Source organism: Schistocerca piceifrons, chromosome 8, assembly GCF_021461385.2.
Source record: "Schistocerca piceifrons isolate TAMUIC-IGC-003096 chromosome 8, iqSchPice1.1, whole genome shotgun sequence".
Classification (NCBI taxonomy): Eukaryota; Metazoa; Arthropoda; class Insecta; order Orthoptera; family Acrididae; genus Schistocerca; species Schistocerca piceifrons.
The window spans coordinates 237,917,609-237,935,799 of NC_060145.1; the positions used below are offsets into that span (position 1 = coordinate 237,917,609).

An 18,191-nucleotide genomic window follows, 5' to 3' on the forward strand; every position below is an offset into this window, starting at 1 on the left:
CTAAGTAGTAAAAAGCTATATTTGTTTCGTTCCACACAGTTAAGACAGTCATAAAAGTAAGAGAAACAGCAAACACCATAACTGCTCTATTGCAGCATGTGGACATAATATAATGTAATTGGATAGATAAAAAAATCTGTTCACCAAAGGGCGCCACATGCAAAAAAAGGTTTACGTATACAAGCTTTCTGAGCCAGTGGCTCCTTCTTCCAGCAGGAGGGTTGAAGGGGAAGAAAGAGGGGTGTAGAACAGGACTATGGAGGGTTAGGGAAAGGGGTATAGTTCAAAAGGTCACCTAGATTCCCAGTTCAGGGGAGACTTACCGTGTGGGATGAAAGATCTATGTGCCTAACAACTGGTAATGAAGACGGTGTCTAATTACCAAGTGGCTTGCCTCTTACCTTCCAGTGTTTCCAGATCAACTCTGTTGGTTCATTACACCAGTCCGCAAATTTTCACTTTTTAATTTTTACAGAAACGGAAGCAGTAGTGCTGTATAGACTTACATGCATTGATCATTAATAGCACTGACTCCTAGCTCAGGATTACAAGTTAATAATATGTTTACATTTCACAGTCACACTTAGGGAAATTAAACGTCCTACATGCAAAGGCATCGTGACAAGAGTTCCTTGCCCTTAAGTAGGTGAGTTGGATACTCCCACTATAATCTGTCAACACTACTTTATACCATGACTTGTGCACACCGTCCTGTCATGTGAACATTGTCAAATGTTGAAACCAGATGAAATTTTAACTGTTGTTTATCATGGTACCTTAGTTCACTTGTTACTGGAACTAGCATCTTGGCAGTTGGCAGTGAATATATGTGTGGGGAAGTGCCGAAATTGAACTGTATTATTGTGCATGTGTATGCTTTCACAAAAATGACCAGCACCTGCAGTAACACACCTGATAACTTTTGTTACATATGTGCTAATGTTATTTGTGGTTCAAGAAGGCGACCACTGACAAAAGCATTGAATTAAAGATACATCCCGTATTTTGGGTGTCCAGTTGGAGAGTAGTTGTGGGCTCCACACATCTAATGCAGCTAATGTTCATCTACACTGAATGCATGGTAAAACATCTCTGAAGTTCGGAGTGCCTGTAATCTGGCATGAATCCACGTATCATGCAATCGATTACTATTTTTATATGGTACCTCCTCGAGGGAAGAGCAAGAGGAAGAGCAATATTCAATACCCTGACATCCCCTCTGTCATTTGCCATGTGGCTCATGGCGAAAGACGTGATAGTTCCTGTTCCTCCACATGTACCACCATAAGCAGTGATGGCAATGATGCCCAACTGACAGATACAATCAAAAATGCGCAATCATCTGCCAGTGACAAGGACCCCACATTTACACCAACATCAACTGGAGAACAACACAAAACCACACATTGTGAACTCACGTCATTTGGTTAGGTATTTAGATCTACCTAAGAGTAAAGCCGAACTCTTGGGAGCAGTGGAATCTCCTCCCTGACACAGTCCACATGTGTTGTTTCCGAAGCATAAGAAAAAACTTGTGTGTCATTTCAATACTGAAGGCGAAATTACATTCTGCAGTGACATAGACATTCCCTTGGAAGACCTGAACACTACATACATACCAGACAAGATGAAACTTCACAGATGGCTAAAAAAACAAGCCTGAGAGCAGTACTGTTACACAACAGTAATGAAAGGCCAATCAACCCTGTGACATATGGTGTTATACCATGTTGAAATCCTTTGTAAAGAGTGTTAATTACTAAGCATGAATGGCTGATATGTGGAGATCTTAAATGTCAATGTGATGCTGTTGAGTTTTCACGGGGTTACACTAAGTATTGTTGTTACCTGTGTGAGCGGGACAGATTCCCAACACAGTTTCACAACAGAAGAACACTACACCCAGAGCAAATGACCTCCACGAACAGCTCTGGTGCTTGGGTCAAAAAATATTGCCAAAGAACATTTACTGACTCTGAACAAATTTGTTCTCTCACCATTGCACATTAAGCTAGGACTCAAGAAAGCATTTGTTCAGACTGTGTGCAAGAATGAACCAGCATTTCAGTATTTGCATAACATGTTTCCAAGACAGAGCACAGAGAAGATCACAAATGGGAAATTCATTTGTCCATATATATGTCAGCTGTTGAGTGACACACACTTTGAGTCCTCTCTAACCTCTGATCAACAGCAAGTGTGGAATTGTTCTCGTAATACGACAAAATTGTTCTTCGGAAATAGGAGAGCCGAAAATTACAGGACCTTTTGGACAAACTCATTTATGCTTATAAGGTCACTGGCTGCAACACGATCCTGAAGAAGCACTACTTCAGAGACACTCCAGACACCACCCACATGACGAAGGCAAATGCACAGCACGAATAAACCATTTAAGTTCAATTAACTGTTGACTAGGGCAGATATATATGTTAAACATGAAGACCCAACTTCTTTGTAACCCTGAATTAGGAGACAATTGTAATTGTGATATTCGTGTTTAGTGCTTCGAAATCTATAAACTGACTACTTTAGTTTCTGCAAATAATCCACTGTGAACCAGTGTTGTTAGTGAGCATGAGTTCTTTTAGGAAGTTGCACCTTGGGAGGGAATGAGGTCTACGTAACAATCAGGTTGGGGTTTATGATACTACAGCATTACAACACTAATACAAAAGCATTATTCAGTTTTTCTCAGAAACTGCCATGAACACCGCTACTGTGTCATATTCTGCTTAGAAATTCTTAATGGGAGACACTGCAGTCATTGATTAACATACTGCAACTGACCAACAATTTGCATGGCAGTTCAGCAGTCCTGAGGAATAAATATTTGCAAGGATTTCTGCAAAGGTATTACGACCTTTCCCACAGAAAGACCTGATTTTGGAGGTAGTGTCTCCAAAATGACGTTTGGTTTTGGTCTGAAGCTTTATTGTTTATTCATTTCAACAAAGAAAGACTAAGGCCGCATCCTAGCACATCCTGTAGAATACTGCAGCTCGGAGTAACGCAACAAAATTAGCTTTGCTTAGGAAAATAAGGCAATAATGGAGCATTGAGTTTGAAATTTATGAAGGGAAGAATCTTCTTTGAGAATTTCATAATTTATACTATCAGCTGCAACGATCATCAGACAAATTCTTCGAATATACATGGATGAGCTCAAAAACTTTCAATTATCTCATTAACAAATTAAATACACATTTTCTTACATGATCAAGAACTTCAACAGCTGATAAGTACAGAAGAATGACTGACTACAGTAACAATGGAAGAATGAGTTATGCTCTGGAGGAGGTGTCCATGGTGTGAAGGTAGCCATTTTAGGCTAGTAAGCACGATTGTTGTTTGGTCCTCGGTTCAGTCCTGGCTAATTCTTATATTTTAACTGACTTGGCTACAAACCTGTCACCAATACTGTGTACTAAGTTATGTATATACTGTTTACACTGCACTTGGCAGCATATTTTGCAAAGTTCTGCTAAAGTACTTCACCTTTACACACCTATCACAGTATATGACACACATTAAATTCCTAATAAAATACAAAGAAAAACAATGAAATTTTACTGATATCTGATTCGTGGGAACGTAATTCATCAGCAATCAATGTTAAGCCCAAGCGTTTCAGTTAATTTAAATAATCTGCAGAAGTAAAGCAAACAAAATTTTTGAAAAGAAGTCAAATGTTTTGTGCAATGATTTGTATAAAAGTAAGAAATAAAACATATTAGAGAAACAATTGGTGTATCTCATTTTAAATATACAAAATTTCAAACATCACCCTAAGGCATAACAAATGTTACTCTGACCTATTTTATTCCTTTTAGACAAATCATTCCACAAAATGTTTCACATATTTCTTTCATTTTTTTATTTTATTTTCAAGATTAATTCAGAAAGCATGACCTTATTGACACCTCACTTGCCTTCCTAACATCATCAGTTCCTGAAATTCCTAAATTTAGTACTTGATTCAGAGGAAGCCTTTTCGCAGTGAAATATCACACCAAGGCATCTTTTTTTTATATGCAAGACAGCGAGGCCTTGAACAGATGAACTTTTTAACAGTTCATTTGATTTACTTACCTAGCGGCAACAGTTTGTAAAATATTTCAATTTTTCCTCAAATCAGTAATTAAGTCTGTTATATCCTAGCCAGTAATGCCACCCGAGCCCGCTGCCAAAAGGTTGGCAGCATCAAAGTCCGAACGCCATCCGCATAAGCAGCACCAGCGAGACAGGAAATCGCCGCAAGTCTGCGCGCGCCACCGCTGGCTTCTGGCTTCTTAAGCGCTGGAGTTGCGAGCGCTAGGACAGTTCTGTATTCGCCGCTCAGTTGTATACTCGCCACCGAATTGTGTACTTGCTAGTCAGTTGTGTGTTCATCGCAGCAGAGTTGTTGTTTGTCGTCAGCCGACGCTGACCTAGCCGCTCCGACTCGAACTAGACAGATTTCTGTAGACACGGAGTTCACTACTGTGTTTCTGTATCTTCGTTAATAAAGATAAGTACCGACTTTTATTTAATCAGAGTGTTTGGGTTTTCATCTTTCTGTTCACTGTTCCAGCGGACCGGTCGGCCCGCTATTAAAAGTGTGGCGGTGACTTCGTAAGCTGTTTCTACAGCGAATTGTTTGTCGCTACGAACGCCGCCACAAAACTGGCGACGAGGGCTTCCGAACTCGTGTGCAGGGCTGGTTCAACTTGTTTCTGGTTATGCTAATTATAGCGATAAAATTTTGGGGGCTGGTTTAATTTGTGTTCACTATGTCTGCCGACTTACAACAGTTGATCTTGTTACAGAGTCAGCAAATACAAAGTCTGGTGGAAGCAATCGCCAAACAAGCGGCTAATCCTCCAACACAAAAGGAACAAGCACAGGCAGAACCACCTTTCCGCGCTTTTGATGCATCAAGAGAAGAATGGCGAGAATATTTCGCGCAGTTGCAGGTGCACATGACAGTCTACAAAATCACAGGTACTGAGCGGCAGCTTTATTTAATTTCCACTGCAGGCGTGGAAATCTATCGACTACTTTGTAAGTTGTTCCCGGAATCCCAGCCAGAAGCTTTAGACTATGACGTTGTTGTTAACAAGCTTGAAGAGTCGCGAGTTCATGTGGCAGCAGCCAGATTCAAGTTCTTCAGATTAAAGAAACTGCCACATCAATCTAATAAACAGTGGTTAACAGATTTACGGGGCCTCACCCGGCAGTGCCGATTTAATTGTGTGTGTGGAGCTTCCTACAGTGATGACATGCTACGAGACGCTATTACTCAAAACATTGCAGATTCTCGTATTCGTGCTGCTACCTTAAAGTTGCCTGACCCGTCATTAGAGACTGTGATGAACATCATTGAAGCCCAAGATACTTTTGACTATGCTGAGTGTGAGTTAGATCAGCCATGTATTTCTCAAATTGCCTGTGCTAAGCAAGTTATGTCACGCCCGCGGCCCCACCGGCAGAGTCAGACTGTAAACACTAGCCGGCCGCGTCATGTTAAACACATTCGTCAGCCGCGTGTGCAAAATGATAGAGTTAAGTCTTGCCCTAAGTGTGTTCTTGCTCATCCTCGTGAACGTTGCCCGTTAAGAAACGCGGTTTGTCACTTTTGTCAACGGAAAGGACACATCCAGACTGTTTGTTTGCGTAAACGCAAGAACAATTCTAGTGCTGCCCAGCCAGTGGATATTCATGTTCTTCAAAGCCAGCCCGCCCAGAAGGTCGCGTTTAAAGACTCTTCCACGGTTCGTGTGGGTAATAAACTTGTTCGCAATAAGCCACCCACCCAGCCCTCTGCTATGCGACCCAAGCGTAATTCAAACGCTGTACAAAGTAATGTACAGACTGCAAGTGAAGCGGGAGTTGTTGTTCCACCCGCCCAACCCACGAGTTGTCGTAAGCAGCGAACGCGCGCTAAACACGCTGATTTTGTGTCTTCCGCCTCCACTGCACCGATCCAGAGACAGTGTAATAAACTATTTGTGAAGCTACGCATCCAGGATAAGACCTCCAATTTTCAATTAGACACTGGTGCGTCTGTGACTCTCATAAATAGTGCTACGTATGCGGCTATCGACCGCCCTAAACTTTCAGCGGCAAAACATTCTTTGGCTACTTATAGTGGAGAACAAATTCCTGTGTTAGGTGTATGTAGCGTGCCAGCCACATTCCGTGGCAATACAAAAACAGTTTCATTCACAGTGCTCCGCGCTACAGACAGTGTAAACATTTTCGGATTAGACTGTTTTGACTTGTTTGGCCTGTCTATCCAAGACAATGTGTTGCAAATTAATTCTGTTGTTGTTCCTCAAGACAGCATAACCGATTTGTGTAAACGATACAGTGACATATTTAAAGACGAACTAGGTTGTGCTGCGAAATTTGCCGCTCATATTACGTTAAAAGATAATGCTCAGCCTCGATTTTGTCGTGCTCGTCCAGTGCCTCATGCCCTCCGGGCACCTGTAGAAGATGAACTTCGTCATTGGCAAAACAACGGTGTTATTCAACCCGTTTCAGCGAGCCAGTGGGCTTCTCCCTTAGTTATTATAAAGAAACCGTCCGGCAAGTTACGTTTGTGTGCTGATTTTAAGTCGACAGTTAATCCTCAGACTGTCATTGATTCTTTTCCTTTGCCTAGACCGGACGAGCTGATGGATAAGTTAGGGGAAGCTCGTTTCTTTTCCAAAATTGATCTCCGTGAAGCATATTTGCAATTGCCCCTCGACGAGCAATCACAACAGTATTTTGTCATAAACACGTCGTTGGGGTTGTTCCGTTTTCTGCGTTTGCCTTTTGGTTGTGCGTCAGCTCCAGCTGTGTTGCAACTATTTAGACGATATTGTTGTGTCCGGTCGGACGCCTGCTGAACATTTCCGTAATTTGGAGTGTTTGTTTAAAGTGTTGTCTCAGGCAGGCCTACGTTGCAACGTCGATAAATGTTCATTTTTCCTTACAGAGATGGAGTATCTGGGACATGTTATTAATGCTCAAGGCATTCATCCCTCCCAGTCACATTTAGCAGCTATTCGTGATTTACCCGCCCCTCGCAATCTGCATGAATTGCAAGCAGTTCTTGGCAAATTGACATATTATATTAGGTTTATACCTAATGCATCACAGATTGCTGCACCGTTGCATCGTCTCCGCCGTAAGAATGTTCCGTTTGTGTGGTCAGCTGATTGCCAATCAGCCTTTCAGCAGCTTAAAGAGGCTTTATTGAATGATCGTTGTCTGGTCCATTACGACCCTAACAAGCCTCTGGTGTTAGCTTGTGATGCCTCTTCTTTCGGCCTCGGTGCTGAGTTGTCTCACCGAGTCGGTAACACCGAACGTCCTGTTGCGTTCGCATCTAAATTGCTAAACAAAGCTCAGTGCAATTATAGCCAATTGGACAAGGAAGCGTTGGCTATTGTGTTCGGTGTCACAAAATTCCATCACTACCTCTATGGTAGACCATTCTATTTAGTAACAGATCACAAGCCCCTGACATCACTGTTTCATCCGTTTAAACCAGTTCCTCAGCGGACAGCTCAGAGACTACAACGTTGGGCTCTTTTGTTATCACAATACCAGTATGAGATACTGTATCGCCCTACAGCTCAGCATGCAAACGCTGACGCGCTTTCTAGATTGCCGATTGCTGCGGATGATGTCTTCGATTCCTCTGACGACTCTTGCCATCAGATTGACGCCAATGAGCATCAATCCCTCCGGGATTTTCCGATTGATTATCGTCAGGTGGCACGTGAGACAGCTATGGATCCTCATCTGAGTTTACTATTACGTTTTGTTCAACGTGGTTGGCCGTCCAAGGCAAAGGACATATCGGATCCTGTGGTTCGTCGCTATTATCCGCAACGTCATCTGTTGTCTGTTTCGCACGGAGTTTTGCTGTTACGCACCGAGAATGACCAGCTTCGTGTAGTGGTTCCCCAAGTGCTCCAATCCAAGGTCCTCGACTTGTTGCATCAAGGTCATCGGGGAGTGGTCCGCACCAAGCAGCTTGCCCGCCGTCATTGTACATGGATCGGCATTGATAAGCAGATTACGCAGATTGTTCGACATGTGCCGAACACCAAGCTGCTCCGCCTCAACGCTATTTTGAGTGGGCACGCCCTGCCGGTCCCTGGCAGCGAGTACATATTGATTTCGCTGGTCCATATTGGAATTCTCGTTGGCTCACCGTGATAGATGCATTTAGTAATTTTCCGTTTGTTGTGCCCATGCAGTCTACAACGTCTGCACAAACTATACAGGCGATGACTGCAATTTTTTGTATTGAGGGTCTTCCAGAAGTTTTAGTGTCTGACAATGGTCCACAATTTACCTCTGCTGAATTTGAAAGTTTTTGTTCTGCCAATGGCATTCGCCATGTTCTTACTCCGCCGTTCCACCCTCAATCGAATGGTGCAGCGGAACGTTTTGTACGCACATTCAAGGATCATATGGACCGCCTTCGTGCTACGCACTCTCGTCAGCAGGCCCTCATCACGTTCCTGTCGTCGTACCGGACCACGCCACGCGACGGCCCTTCGCCTGCGGAGCTTCTCCACGGCCGTCGTCATCGCACCCTACTACGGTTGTTGCACCCCCCGGATCGACCCGCCGCTTCTGCGCATCGCACGCGTTTTCAGCACAACGACGCCGTTTTTTTTCAGAGTTTATCACGGTCGCCGTCGTTGGAAACGTGGTACCGTGATAAGTGTCCAGGGTCGCGGTTTTTATACTGTTCAAGGTGCTACTGGGGTGCACAGGAGGCATCAGAACCAGTTGCGCCGCGCTGGCCGCGCGGATTCTGCCGCTCGTTCTTTGTCCACAGATTTGGTCCGCGGCGGGTTCCAGCCGCGCCTTCCGACTTCGCTGCCGCCCCCAGGGCAGCAGCAGCAGCCGTCGCCGCTACCACGCCGACAGCCCGTCCCGTTGATGCCTCCCGCGCAGCTTCATCCGGGAGCGCCCCAGGTGGTCGCTCCAGCGCCTGCGGTCCCTCTTCAGGCGCCACCGCCTTCGGAGCTGATGGACGTCGACCCCTCAGCCGGGCCGCCTTCCCAAGCGGTGGCTGTGCAGCCTGTCCTGCAGCCGCTTTCCTTAGGCACCCCCAAGGAGTCTGACACCGCAGCGCCTTGTCCGGCGCCCACTCAGCAGCCGTCGCCGCAGCGTTCAGGAGACGCTGCCTCTCTTCGTGGGTCCCGACGCCCCGTCGCGTCCAGTACCAGAAGCTGCGCCCGTGGTCACAGGCGTGCACCCTGACCTCGGTATTCAGTCGGTGTTTCCCGAGGCCCCGCGCAGCCAATGCTGGGATGCGGACCGGGGACTGCCACCGACAACAGTCTCCGCCCCGGTCTCTTCTGCTACGCCCGCGGCCGGACCCCTCCCCCGCCGTCGACGCTCGCCACGTCATTATTCAACGACGGTGCGGCGATTTGGGGGGGAGGAGTGTTATATCCTAGCCAGTAATGCCACCCGAGCCCGCTGCCAAAAGGTTGGCAGCATCAAAGTCCGGACGCCGTCCGCATAAGCAGCGCCAGCGAGACAGGAAATCGCCGCAAGTCTGCGCGCGCCACCGCTGGCTTCTGGCTTCTTAAGCGCTGGAGTTGCGAGCGCTAGGACAGTTCTGTATTCGCCGCTCAGTTGTATACTCGCCACCGAATTGTGTACTTGCTAGTCAGTTGTGTGTTCATCGCAGCAGAGTTGTTGTTTGTCGTCAGCCGACGCTGACCTAGCCGCTCCGACTCGAACTAGACAGATCTCTGTAGACACGGAGTTCACTACTGTGTTTCTGTAATAAAGATAAGTACCGACTTTTATTTAATCAGAGTGTTTGGGTTTTCATCTTTCTGTTCACTGTTCCAGCGGACCGGTCGGCCCGCTATTAAAAGTGTGGCGGTGACTTCGTAAGCCATTTCTACAGCGAATTGTTTGTCGCTACGAATGCCGCCACAAAAAAGTCTATCTTAATTACCCTGATTACTTTCCAGCATTTAATATTTTCTTTCAAAACTAGAACTCACATTGGTCACTTTGATACCCCTTTTGTCCATTTCTTGCTGTTTTGCTATGAAAATTCGAACAAAAACTCATTGGGTAATTTATAGGGAATCATGTTTTCACTCCACTCAAATATTTGACAAAAAATGCAACAACTGTTAATCATACAATAAAATATCCTTTTTGCAGGCTGTCATTTCCAAAAAGCATCATTTTGACATCTTGAACAGTGAATGAAATATGATGATTTTTGCAATCACTTGATCCCCTATGTGCAGTAAAGGATTCGGATCCCATCTGTGGATGTAACAACCGATATCTAGTGAACAAGAAAGAGATATCATTCCCGCTCTCAACTTTAAATACAATAATGTATGGCCTACATTGAACTACAAGCCAAGTCTACACAATGTGATTTTACCTTTGCAAACTCTTAAAAATATTGTGTAGTCATTTAATTTTGTGCACCACAGTGACTATGACAAATAATGAAAATAAATTCAGTCCTTCAGTGCATGAAGATATCAAGCTGTAAGATGTGGAAGAATCAAATTGCTTTCATTTGAAATCAAATGTCAAAAGTTGTAGCAGAGGACAGGCAGCACCATGGACGTCACTCCCTCAGGACACTTTCCGTACATATACCTGCAGTTGTGTTTTGTCATCTGAAGCTGTCGTGCACTGTCTTGTCACTTGCATAGGATGTGGCCTGAGGGTATAGAGTAACTTAACATAGGATGTGAATGTACACATCAGGAGAAAAGTGTATCCATTTTGATATACAGACACCAGACATAAGTAGCAAAAGAATGTCTGCAAACATAGATAAAGTAATTACAAGTGGTAGAGTATATCAGCTATAGACAAACATGAAGTTAATTCACGTTATGAAACTTCAACCAACCCTTCAACTGCTCATTTTTTCATTTAGTTGTATTTTAATCAAGAAGCAAAAAACTGATCTCTACAATCTAGAATTATATATCAAATACATTTTAATGATACAATCATTTAGCATCAGCTGCTGAAGTCTTATTTTATCGACATATATTAATCTGAAATATTTTTAAAATATATATTTCTATGATTTTTTATGTAGTTTTGACATAAATTATACTGTATGAGGTAGTTTAATATTACACTGACCACAGTTATCATGGAAAACTGCAAACTAGGCAATTTCAAATAGTCTCACTCTCCATCGCCTTAATTACAGAGATGGGAGTGCTGTTTCAAATAGTCTCATACAATATTCTGGTAGTCGGTAGAGAGAGAGAAATAAGTGAAATTTTCAAAAGAAAACACTTCTGCAAATTTATCCATTGCATACACTGTACAGTAAACTGTTCAGCGAAGTTCAATGTCGAGTGGGGGAGTGGAGGGTACCAACCACTTTGGGTCTACCAAACAAACCGGTACATCAGACCAGCTCTCCAACACCAGTGAAAATTAACATTCCATTGATAAGGGGATTCTTGAGAATAATAAACGCTGAGTGTTAAAGACACATACCATTATGCTTTTAAAAAAGGATGTAAAATTATTATCTAATGCTAAAAGGTGCAATAATTTTTTTTAGCTTTTGGAAGATTTTAGAAATTTTCACTTTCTTTGAAGCTTTTGGACTTAATAAATATCTATTGTAGCACAAAATGATGTATAGCCACTAAAAATGTAGAAAATTTTACAGTACATACTACCTACTAAAAGTTTATAAAAATCCAGCTCCTTTGTGAGGGCTCCCCCCCCCCCCCCCCCCTTTATTACCTGCTAAAGTTCACAATAACAAAACTTTAACGAAGAATAAATTTTATGCATAAAAATGGACTCATGTTTATGATAACACTTAGCTTGATAGAACCCAAGCTTTTATACTAGATCCCTGTACCTGCAGTTACACATGAACACCACTGCATTTAACATACCGAGGCTTTCCTTAATGTTAATGCTGATGAAATAACTAATCCTCACACAAACTTCAAAATAAAAATATACATAAAACCTTTCCCAAGTCCTCAGATTCTTTCAATCCAAGTTTTCAGAAGAATCAGTCTACATATACTGCGAAAATCCCAAATTACATAGGTATATAATAATCAAGTGCCTAAATGCTTCTGTTCCAAAAAAGGGTGAATGCTTATAGTTTTATTCTGAAGCAATGTGTTTAATTTACATTTTTTGCTACTTCACTTAAGACATATACTACAGTTTACAAATCATAGCAATATTGTTCTTAACACAATGACCATTTAAAGAAGTTCCAAAGTGGAAATATTTAGGTTTAACCCAATTAGGTAACAATGGGTAAACGCATCACATATGTCCACCTAAAATAATGAACATTGGAGAAGGAAATTCAAATTGACTGCAATTTTCAACAATAAAAACCACAAGATTTTTACAAAAAATTATGATTAATGCTAAAGCAATAATAAATAAAATATGTCTAACAACATATTGATACACTCACACCTCTGAACGCATTACTTGTAACTACATAAACTTCATCACAAAGAACAATAAATTTAAAAGCTTTCATCTTGGCATTGTACACTGGATCCCAATCATCATCACAGGAAATTCAAGAATTTATTCTACACAAAACTAGTCTTAAATTACAAAATTGTGATCATACTTACCAAAGTGGAAATGTTCGGACTTTTTTGTTGTTTACACGATTCCTGTTAATTGGTGTTGCTTGAGGCACTGCATCTAGATGTGAACTGTTGGGTAAGGAAGGTACCCATGGCATGCTCTTCTTAGTCTTTCCTTCCCTACATTGATATAGATATTAAAAAAATTATTACGAATTAAAACTGCTACATTTACTAGTTGTTACAGAGTGCTCCAGAAAAACATAAGAATTTGGAAACAATCTCGCTACTAAGTCTCTTGCTTGACATTTCATTTACTGTCTACAGATGGTAATGAAGATATGTACGAGTTTGATGGCTACTGTAACTGCACAAACAGTACTTGCAAGTCAGTGTTTAAGAGGAAGATTAAATTTTGCAGATCATCAAATCTTAAGTATAAATTATTATACGAGTATACCACACAAACTGAAACACAAGTAAATATTTCCTGTCTCGAAAATCGTGACTTGTTCGTAAAAAAACAGCAAAGCGTTTCTGACAAGCAAGACTGTAAATACGATTCCTGCTTGTTTTACCAACATCAATTTAAGCTGCACCATTAGGCTCCTGCCTAACCACATCCTCGAAAACCATGACAAATACGTAAAAAACAGCAAAGTATGTTTCAAAAGCTATGCACTCAGGTTTCTGCCTAAACACATGTAGGAAGTGAATATGCATCAAGTCACAACATTACCCAAAAAATTGGTCATGTGCAAGTAGGACTCTCACACTGAAGATTCTGCACTAACATAACTATGTATATAGACAGTCAAGAAACCTCTATGATTTCTGGCCTGTTTTGACAACCTGTGAATTAAACGACTTTCAAGAATGTTTTAATTAAAAGTTAGAAGTTGGGAGTCAAATTACTTTTTTTTTCGTCTGATGTAATTACAAATTAACAATAAAGAGGCTTGCACAGGAGAGTAGCAAGGAGAGTTGCATCAAACCAGTCTTCGGACTGAAGACCACCACCACAACAACAGCAGCAATCTTTACTTGCAATGGAAGCCTTTCTCACTACCAAAAATGTCACGGTTCCAAGTCCGTAAAGTATCTTATAGGTTTTGATGAGTGACTTTGTGAGTATTAAAATAAGTGACATAAATGACCATATCTTTTGAGTGCTTTGACTTTGGTAGGTCTACCCACTCCTGACAGAAAAGGACTTAACACACAGAAGACAGACGGACAGACAGACAGTCATTTAATAAATAAAAAAAAAAAAAAAGCTGTAATTACAAGTTAACAATTTTCAGGTTTTTCCCTTAGTTGTACTGTGAACCTTGCTTTTTGTCAAATTTCATAATTCCAAGCCATCAGGAAGTGCCTTATATGTTTTGATGTGTGAGTTTCTAAGTATCAGAATATCTACATCTACTTACTTACATTGTAAGCACTGTATAGTGCATGGTGGAGGGTACCTGTACCCCTACTACTCATTTCCTTTCCTGTTCCACTCGCAAATAGAGCAAGGGGGAAATGACTGTCTACATGCCTCTGTACAATCCAATTTTAATGGTCCTTACGCGGAATGTGTACTGGCAGCAGTAGAATTATTCTGCAATCAACAACAAATGCCGGTTCTCTATATTTTCTCAATAGTGCTCCTCAAAAAGAACGTTGCCTACCCTACAGTGATTCCCATTTGAGTTTCTGAAATGTCTCCATAATATTTGCGTGTTGTTCGAACTTGACTGGTATGAAATCTAGCAACCCGTCTGTGAATTGCTTAAATGTCTTCCTTTAATCTGACCTGGTGCGGATCCCAAACACTGGAACAGTACTCAATAATGGGTCGCACTAGTGTCCTAAATGAGGTCTCGTTTACAGATGGACCACACTTTCCTAAAACTCTACCAATCAATCGAAGTCAACCGGATTAATTTTCAATACAACAATCCTTAGATGCTCATTTCATTTTGTATTGCTTTGCAACATTTTGTCTAGATATTTAATCGCCATGACTATGCCAAGCAGCACACTACTAATGCTATACTCTAATATATGGGTTTGTTTTTCCTACTCATCTAAATTAACTTTTGTTTTTCTACATTTAGAGCAAGCTGCCATTCGTGGCACTAACTAGAAATTTTGTCTAAGTCACCTCGTAACTCCTCTGCAGTCACTCAGTGACGACATCTTCCTCCTATACACCACAGCATCATCAGCAAATAGCTGCAGACTGCTGCTCACACTTTCTGCCAGATCGCATATAGAAAACAGGAACAGTCTTATCACATTTCCCTGGGGAGCTCTGATGATATCCTTGTCCCTGATGAACACTCACTGTCAAGGACAATATACTGGGTTTTGTTATTGAAGAATTCTTCGAGCCACTTACATACCTAGGAACCTATTCTGTATGCTTGTACCTTTGTTAATAGATGACAGTATGGCACTGTGTCAAACGCTTTACAGAAATCTAGGAATATGGAATCCACCTATTGTTCTTCATCCATGGTCTGCACGATTTCATGTGAGAAAAGGGCAAAATATGTGACATAAATGGGCATATCTTTTGATCGCACTATCTTAGAAGCTTAATATTCTTAAACTACCAAGGGACCAAAGACCTTAGTGTGCGACATCAATTCAACTTGATATACACTGAAGAGCCAAAGAAATTGGTACACTTGCCCAATATCATGTAGGGTGTCCGTGAGCATGCAGAAGTGCTGCAGCACGGTGTGACATGGAGTCGACTAATGTCTGCAGTAGCGCTGGAGGAAACTGAAGGGCTGTCCATAAATTCATAAGAGTATGAGGGCATGAAGATCTCTTCTGAACAGCACATTGCAAGGCATCCCAGATATGCTCAAAAAGGTTCATGTCTGGGGAGTGTGGTGGCCAGTGGAAGTTTTTAAATTCACAAGAGTGTTCCTGCAGCACTCTGTAGCAATTCTGGACGTGTGAGGTGTCGCTTTGTCCTGCTAGAATTGCCAAAGTCTGTCAGAACGCACAATGTACATGAATGGATGCAGTTGATCAGACAGGTTGCTTACGTACATGTCACCTGTCAGAGTATTTCTAGACCTAACAGGGGTCCCATATCACTCCAACCGCACACCATTACAGAGCCTCCACCAGCAGTAACAGCCCCTGCTGACATGCAGGGTCCATGGATTCATGAGGTTGTCTTCATAATCATGTATGTCCACCCCTTCGATACAATTTGAAACAAGACTCGTCCAACCAGGCAACATGTTTCCAGTCGTCAACAGTCCAATGTTGGTGTTGACAGACCCAGGCGAAACATAAGGCTTTGTGTTGTGCAGTCATCAAAGGCACATGAGTGGACCTTCGGTTCTGAAAGCCTTATCGATGATGTTTCGCTGAATGGTTCGCTTCGCATGCTGACACTTGATGACCCAGTATTGAAATCCACAGCAATCTGCAGAATGGTTGCATTTCTGTCATGCTGAATGGTTCTCTTCAGTCATCACTGGTCCCTTTCTTGTAGGATCTTTTTCCGGCCGCAGTGATATCAGAGGTATGATGTTCTACCGGATTCCCGATATTCACGTTACAGTCGTGAAATTGTCGTACAGGAACATCCCCACTTCATTGCTACCTCAGAGATGATGTGTCCCATCGCAAGTGTGCAGACTATATCACCACATTCAAACTCACTTAAATCTTGATAATTTGCCATCCATTGTAGCAGCAGTAACCGATTTAACAACCGCGCCAGGCACATGTTGTCTTATATAGGCGTTGCCGACCATATCTTTGTATTTGAATATGCATGCCTATACCTGTTTCTCAGTGTATTCACCAGTTTGGGGGGGGGGGGGGGGGGGGGGGGGGGGGGTGTCTTAACAGTTCGATAGACAGACAGTTGGATTATACATGCAAAAGAATTCTTTTTTTCTTCGTTTGATATAATTACAAAGTAACACTTTTTGGATGTTTTCTTTTACTTGGAGGGTGAAGCCTTTCTTCTTGTTAAATTTCATGATTTTATGTCAGTTGGAAGTACCCTATATGTTTTGATGAGGGAGTTTACAAGCATCAAAATGTGACATATATGACCATATCCTTTGATTGCACTGACGTAGAAGCTTATGTTTATTACACTCCCAAGGTACTATAGACCACAGTATGAGACATAAATTTCACCTTGATATGCTTACCTGTTGTTGAGGAAACAAAGAGCCTTAATAGACGAACAGATTATATACAGATAACACATGGAGAGAAAACAAATGACTTGATGTAATTATAAACTCACAATTTTAAACATTTCTTCACACCAAATTTCAAGATTCTACGTCAATCGGTAGTACCCTGTAGGTTTTGATGAGTGAGTTTTGAAGTATTTATGTGACATAAATGGCCACATCTTTTGAGTTCATTGATGTAGAAGCTTTTAATTTTTAACACCTCAGAGGGACCATAGACCTTCATTTGCAACAATAACATCAACCTGACATGGCTACTCATTCCTGAGAAAGAGTGTGTTTTAACAGTTGGACAGACAGGCAGATGGACAACAAAGTGATTTTATAAGGGTTCCATTTTTAATTACTGAGGCAAGATCAAAAAAAAAATTGCCAATTTTAGAGTTGTAGTACACATACACTTCAAGTAATGGCAGCCTGAAGTTCTGGAAATGTGCAGAAAATTCAGTAAATATGCCTGTAACTCCTCCATATATAAAACTGTGAAACACGTAATTTTGGGAAATTCTCAGAACAACCTTTCAAATGGCCTTGGTCTTGAACTTGAATATCTCAAAACATGTTGTCTTCAAGACTGATAAAGAAATTTGCTTCTTCATGTTACAAAATGCAACAGAGTAAAAAATAAAGTTACGATGAAACTTGGATTAGATGACATAAATTAATATACACGATTATGTGATGCAATTAAGCAATAGAAATTGTGTGCTGATTGCAACATATGATGTGAAGTACTGAAAAACATCATAACTGTTAAAAAGGTGGTGTGAGAGTAATGGACAGTTGGTAGCAAGATGAACTAGCCTATAGCAAGCATTCTTATAGTGAACTACCAGAGGTAAGCTCGAAAATGAATATGTCAAACAAAATATTCTTACATACACCAAGTAAAGCTACACAAATGATATTAAGTTTTGTTACCTGACAGTATGTGACGAAACAGAAAATGAAGTATTTGCTATTAAAGCTTGGATGGCAGCTGAATGCTACATGCACACAGGAAGTTGTAACAAAAGGTCTTGTGTGTCATTACTGCGCAAGTCTACTATGAAGACGGATTGAGAGGATTGTGTATTACTGCGATGCCTTCAGGAAAGATGGAAATATGAGAAAAGTCTGTGTAAAAGGCAAATGTGGATGGTTGATAAGATATAATGACAGAACACAACATGTGCGATAGATGTGGGAAAATATTAATACAGAAACAAGCTCTGTGGCTTAAATACATTGAAACACATGGGAGTAACAAGCCTGTGTAGCTCCTCAGGCGAGTCAGACACATCTGTAGAACCAAATATTGTTTTAGTTGCATTAAATGACAGTTTAGTATCTCTTGGTGACTCCCCGGTGAAAAAGAAGGGCAGAGAGACAA

General features: G+C 41.6%; 1 protein-coding gene across 1 annotated transcript in view; it reads right to left on the bottom strand.

The window, feature by feature from the left end:
• LOC124711513 (SWI/SNF-related matrix-associated actin-dependent regulator of chromatin subfamily B member 1) overlaps positions 1-18,191 on the bottom strand; it is a 123,694-nt gene that overhangs the window by 52,086 nt on the left and 53,417 nt on the right. Inside the window, exon 4 of the mRNA XM_047241628.1 lies at positions 12,636-12,770. Coding sequence (XP_047097584.1) covers positions 12,636-12,770 — 135 coding nt within the window. The remainder of the gene's footprint in view (positions 1-12,635; positions 12,771-18,191) is intronic.